The following is a 6,836-nucleotide window of genomic DNA, read 5'->3' on the forward strand; positions in this document are numbered from 1 at the left end:
TAATGCAGCCATGCGCGGGTCGTGACTCGTAAATGATGTTGTGCAAATGACGCTCAAGTGGGACAGGCCCTTTACATCCCAGCAGTATGAACATTGACTTCTCCAATTCAAGTACCCATTGCTTCCCCTCTCTCTCCATCCCTCCCTCCATCTCAGTTCTCCGACCAGTCTAACTATCCCCGGTTACATTTTATCTGTTTGCTTTGTTGTTACTTTCTCCTAGCTAACAATAATCTATTGTACATTTTCATTGATCCCCATTCCCCTTTTCTCATTTTCACACCTTTCACTTCCTTATCTTTGTATCTCCCTCTCCCTTGACAGTCTGAAGAAGGGTCTCGACCCAAAACTGCACACATTCCTTCTCTCCAGAGAAGCTGCCTGTCCCGCTGAGTTACTCCACCATTTTGTGTCCAAGCTGGAAGACAGGTGGGTGCAGGACAAAGCCTGGCAAGTGATAGGTGGATAGCCGTTATGGGTTTTCATAACAATTCATTAATTTTCATGACAACTATTAACCATACTAGGTTTTTACTTCTAGAAAATTAAACTATCTGGAATTTCAACTTACATTTTGCTGTGTTGGGATTTAAACTTGCACCTTCACATAATTGTTCCTAGACTCTTAGTTACTGATATGATTTTGATAACAGCGATTAAGTTCAGTTGTGGGCTGCAAGTATTGAACAGCTTCATTATGAAACTTGCACTGTCAAGTGCAACAAATACCATGCATTACAAAATATTGTCCTGTTCCTATGGTCAAGTAAAGAACTATACTGTATAATTTGTGTACTCGGTGGGTGTCAAGAACAAAAACCAAAATCATGAAGCTTGTGGCTCAACACAAGAGACAGCTTTCGTATCTAAATAGAGATGCAAAATATTCCCATTTCTCAGCTCTGCAGCGATCACCATTTCAATTATCCACAGGTTTTCACAGTAAAAACAATTCTTGATAACTAGGGAGCAAAAATAATGCACTAATAACATTTTGTTTAATATTCACAGGAAATTTCAGTAGTGATATCAATCACAACTTTGTCATATTTGAAAAGCAGAAGTGATAGAACAACTTTGGTCCTCCAAATGATTATGGGCTAATTAATCTATCCAATTCAGTAATTTTGAGGAGTAGGAGGTCACGCAATTTAACTGTCAACAATTTTTGTAGAAACTACACCCTCCCCCCTCGAATTATGTAAATATTTAAAAATAATTTGTTTTTTGAAAGTTTCTGCATACAATATATAAAACACAAGACTTTGATAATACACTCATTTAACAATCATCTCTATCCAGCATGTTGTAACAAGAAAATGCACCTTCATGTGTTAACTAATCAAACTCGGACTGTGACCTTTGTTTTTTTAATGTTCCACTCTTTTAATCAATTGGCAGAAACAGATCACAAATATTTCCTCTGTTGAGAGAACTAGTTCAATTTAAGAATGCAATTAAATAACATTATTGATTAATTTAATCAAACTTGAAATTATCAACTTATTGGTTCTGTAGCAACATAGGGAGAATTATCCATGTAATTCTGCAATATGCTCATATTTTTCCCTTGTTATTTTCTATCAATTTATCATGCTTCACCACACGAGTGCGGAATTTGGTACTATTAAGTACCTCAATATCATCATTAAGTGGATTTTCACAAAGATAATTATGCAAAATAATAACTAAAGCACAAAATAAGGCTAAAGTAATAATAATCAATTTGTTTCTCTGGAGAAATGACCAAGTTACTTTATTGATATTTGTGTTATTCTTCTGAAGCATAGATATATAGGTGTTGCATCCCAGAATGCATGAGCAGGCAAAAACTGTATATTATAACAGCAGTCTTCCTCTTTTCCATAATATGAATTTGTTTTAAACAATGGAAAATATTATATTCTGCACGTTTAAAGGGTAGTACAATAAAAATGTATGAAACACTTCAATCAGTATGATCACAGATTACTTTATTACAATGTTACAGGTGTCAAATTGCTAAATATTCACTATTGAAAACTAATAAACAGGTGCAGGATCCCAATTTTGTGTCACAAAATTGCATTCTAATAACCCAAAGCAAATGACATAATTTTCCCCAAAGTGCTTGCTACACATTTCAGATGCGTGATTAAACTGAGATTGTGCCCACCTAACAAAACCATGGCCTCAATTACTACGGGTATACATAACATTGTTCTCTAATAATCCTATAAGAATTTTGCAAAGTTTGTTTTTTTTGTTTCTTACAGGTTGTGCTCCTGATCCATCATTCTACCAAAATGTTCAAAAGACAATTGTTCAGTTCAAACTGTTCTTTAAAAACTTTTTCAAATAATGATCGAGGTGATGAAAATAATACGTTTTGCAACCAATTTCAAACTCTATTCTGGCAGTCCCTGCAATCAAAGGAGCTGCCAACCTCTTCCAAAAATCAATATACAAACAAAAGAAAGGAACCCAGACAGAGGAATAGAAGAAAAATAACTTCTGAAAATTTGTCAGAAAAGATCAGTGCTTTGAAGCACTAAAAAGCTACAAATTGACAGAAGAACATCTTACACAAAGTATACTAGATATTAGTCCTCCAAGAAATCAGCTCGCCAATACCAAGATCCTTTTGGGTACCATTGCCAACATTATACAACATCTAGAATATACAACCTCAAAAGTAGTCAGTTAGATCCATTAAGGACTGGGAGTTCAGTAAGCATTTTACAGATTAGCAACACCCACTACCTGTATGAGTCACATCAGCTCAGCTAAGTTAAATAACAAATTTCAATGTTTCAGGATTGCAGTGCACCTTTTATTGGAATCAATTCTAGACAACATTGACCCTACAAATCCTGTGTTAGACATGTTACCAGAAAAGTGTAGCATGTATCTTTTTTTAATGCCACAGATGAATCCTTCAAAACACCAAAATCATGAGAAAATCAGAATGAATGCAGGTCATCGGGCCCCTTGAGTCTAATCCACCATTCAATATAGTCATGGATGATCTGCTCTGGATTCAACACATCCATCTGTGCCAGTTCCACATTGTTCTCAATGTTTCAAAAATTACATCTAATTATTCTTCAAATATCTTCATCAATTTAGTCTCCCCAACCCTCCAGGGTAGAATACCAGAATTTCATCACCCTATGAGAAAAGTGTCCATTGTCATCAGATTTAAACCACCAGCCTTTTAGCTTGTAATTACATCCCCTTGTTTGAGACTTGCATGCCTGATTATTAAGGATGTTCTTTCAATGATACATCTCCTTCTAAACACCAGAGAATGTAATGTTTTTAAACATTTACAATAGGACACCCCTCTCATCACAATAATTAGTCTTGTGAATCTCTTCTTGACAGGCTCCAATACATGTAAGAACATTTTCAAAGAATACCTTATTTGAGTTCAATCATATTTTAATTAGTCTTCCCATTTCTTTGTCCTTTTCAAAAGTATTGGCACAAGATTAGTATACTGCAGTTTGTTCATCTTCCTCTGCAAATTGTTTTATCAATCAACAGTAATGATAATATTGACAGAAATCTATTCAAAAATTAAATTCACTTTTTCGTAAAATAATATACAAAATATCATAAAATGCTAAATAAATGTTTTGGCAGTTATTTCTTGACCCTCAAATTTGTGCCAGAAATGATTTCCCAACAAGCATATAACTATTATAGCAACCAGATCAAGTAATAACGAATGAATGCTAGTCAGAAGTACCACGGCTAAGAGAATGATTCACAAACATTTCAACAAAAGGGCAGAGAGAATGAATCAGAGAAAACATTTCAATGAGAAGAAAAGCAAACATTTGGACAAGTACAGTCCCTTTAAATCTGAACAATTAAATCCCTATCCTTGCCTATAGAACACTTGACAGCCAAGTGCAGTATCCTCTCCTGCACCTCTAGACAAAAACCATTTGAGGTCGCTCTGCATCACCTTTTAAAAAACATGTTTTGTACTTGAAAGTTTCCTGAATTCACTCAACTATGTACAGTAGTTTCAAATAATGAATACAAAAGAAAATACATCTTATTTACATGACCAGCGCACCTTTTATCCGCGTTTATACTATTTCACTATAAATAACGAGTAGCAACTAACGTTACTACAAACCGTTTGAGTAAATAAATAAATGAAGCTTAAATAAATCGTCGTCGGACTTTCTTACTGTCAGGTCAGGTCCGATGGCTCCAACGTTTGACAGAAATTAAACTTATTGAATTTCAAACCCACCGCAGATCATATTTCTACAACTAAATGCTTATACTGTCAATAAGGTTTCCCGTAACAATAAAAAAAAACTTAAACCTACTGGAGAAATGTATTAATTTAAATTTGAAGCACAATCGCGTGTGGACTTCCTGAAATTCGCTCACCAACCTCTTCAAAGCTCGTCAGTTTAAGCGCAATGTATATTTATTTCTGTGATATTTCCCCTGTCCTCACTCTTTTTCTCTGTCTCTCACGCACAATCCACCCTGAGATTTCTCTTCCTCAAACACTTCTTGTATTTTATTTGGGCAGTTTCTCAAAATGGCGGAGTCTATATTCATGAAAAGGCCTAAAAGGAGACACGTTGCATTCAAACGTGAATTTGTGGCATTTTTTTCCCCCCCCACACACAAGAAAAAAGAAACAGAAAGAGAGATGAGAGAGCAGACTATGAGTCGAGCAGAAACATCGTGTCGAGCGGCTGCTCGCTGCCATTCCTCTGCAACCCTCGCTCGCACTTTGCTCGGAGCCACAAAATGGTCTGTGTCACTGAAGAGTTCAATGTTTGGAATAATCTCAATAATACTCAACTCCAAAATAGCATCACTCGTTATTTACCAGCAGAAAAGTCAGACAATCTCTTTCCACGTCCATTTGCATTGTTTTCCCCCCTCTTTCCTGTTTTTTTCTACCATTAATCATTTATTTCTGACTGCTGGGGAGGGGGTTTACTTTGCTGCTCTCGCAGGCAGGCAGATACACACAGACAAGAGAGCCAGTCCCGGACACTCGCTTCTCTGCAACTACTTTATTTAAGTTACAGCAAATGCAATTAGGATAAACGTCGGGAAAGAAGAAAGCAGAGGGTGTTAGGTGGAGTAGAGTTAAATACCAGTTCAGGTGAAGGAAACGCACAGAAAGAACCATTCATTGTCAGAAACCTGTGGTCCCAATTTATTTTTTTTAAATTAGAAATTGCACCGTTTCTTACCCAAATTCTGTCACGAGTAGCAGACAAATTTCCAGGTCGAGAATGCGCAGGCGCGCAGGACAGCTGCTAGCAAGGAACTGCAGAGAAAAAACTAGACACTCAGCCACCTTCTGTGAGCTTTCTTCTAAACGTCTGCCTTTCAGTCGTTCATTTCTCATTTGCATATTATTGCTGTATTATTTCCACTCTAAACTTTATCCGCCTAATAAGTGGTCGTAATTTATAGGAGCATATTACCAGATCTAATCTGGACTACGTTTATATAATGTCTTTTGGAAGGAAGGAACTTGCGTTTAATGTTGAATTATTTGAAGACAATGATGTCTCAGACGCATATTTCTTGTGCGTTGGGCTAAGTTGCTTTTGGTGGAAAGACTAATTTCTTTTCGGGATCGATTCTACTGTTCGTCATTCCACGTGTTAAACGATTTGTTTTTAAATGTTTTTGCGAACATAATTACTATTGTTAGGGCAGAAGTGAGTGGGTAAATGAAAACTAAACACCCATTTAGCAATACAACCTTTCCTCAGTATACGAAGAGGCAATTCCGAGAAAATGGTTTCTTGAGCAAAATTCCATAAATGGTAAAGGCTAAGTGAAATAAATTATGAACAATTTGCTTCATATATTTCTGTGGGCGGAGAGTTGCAAGCTATTCCTTAAACAAAGGAAATAGATTTGTAAATCAAAGACATATACTCAAAATTGTACTATGGTAAATATTCATAAATCAAATGTTCAATAATTGAAAATTACCTGTAATGATATTAGTGAAAATCAAAACGTTGCCTGATTTTTGCTGAAATCAGCAAAAATCTGCAGGCATTAGATAGAAACTATGTCCATTTTTCACACTTTGTAATTTTTCAAATGAATACATGTTTTTTTAAATAATAAATCACAAAAAGAAGTTTTAAAGTTTCTCATTAATGAAGAAAATATATTTCACCGTGGATCCCGTCCAAGATGATAGACTGCTTGGCAAATTTTTGAGAAGCAATCTATTGATTACAGCAGTCCATCCTTCGTGTTGTTCCCTGAGGACAAGTCTCCTCAAGTTTTGAATTTGAGATTCCTCAGCCATTTGCTGTGGAACAGCAGTTAAAGTGATTTCACTTTTTTTTAACTCCTCAGAGTATGTTCTACAACCAAACCTATGCTTATAGCAGCAAGTCCACTACACCTATCAGGTGCAAGCCCAGCATTAAATGCCCAACCAGTATAGAGAACTTGTACTCAGGTCACCTCTTGTCTGGCTTTCCAAGCTTGGCAGTACAAAGTTCTCCTGACTCTCTGGCACTATGGTAATTTTCTGGCCTAAGAATGAGACTATCTTGCTGGACGCCAACTCAACCTTGAGAGACAATGGGGTCATACAATTACCCCTTGTATTATATTATTATTTACATAGAGTCATATAAAAATAAAACCAGCAACTAGTGGGCATGTTGTATCATTTATCCTTTATCTGTGCAATGGAGTGCTTGAATATATTCATGTATAGTCTTTTCCTTGACTAGATGGCATGCTAAAAAAAGCTTTTTTTTTGTACGTCAGTACACGTGACAATAATAAACTAAACCAAGAATAGGGGAATATGAAGTGAGGTGGCT

General features: G+C 36.0%; 1 protein-coding gene across 5 annotated transcripts in view; it reads right to left on the reverse strand.

The window, feature by feature from the left end:
* The window catches only part of l3mbtl3 (L3MBTL histone methyl-lysine binding protein 3), a 133,079-nt gene extending 127,708 nt beyond the window's left edge, over nucleotides 1-5,371 (reverse strand). The window contains exon 1 of one of the 5 annotated variants that reach the window (XM_055635630.1): nucleotides 4,823-5,181. In XM_055635630.1, coding sequence (XP_055491605.1) covers nucleotides 4,823-4,835 — 13 coding nt within the window. In that variant the 5' untranslated portion in view covers nucleotides 4,836-5,181. Of the gene's footprint in view, nucleotides 1-4,331; nucleotides 4,738-4,822; nucleotides 5,182-5,222 lie in introns of those variants that run through there. The other 4 variants (XM_055635633.1, XM_055635632.1, XM_055635631.1 and 1 more) reach the window with 4 other exon arrangements.
* Between the last annotated feature and the right edge of the window lie 1,465 nt (nucleotides 5,372-6,836).

The sequence above is a fragment of the Leucoraja erinacea genome, chromosome 5 (genome assembly GCF_028641065.1).
Source record: "Leucoraja erinacea ecotype New England chromosome 5, Leri_hhj_1, whole genome shotgun sequence".
In the NCBI taxonomy this organism is placed as follows: Eukaryota; Metazoa; Chordata; class Chondrichthyes; order Rajiformes; family Rajidae; genus Leucoraja; species Leucoraja erinaceus.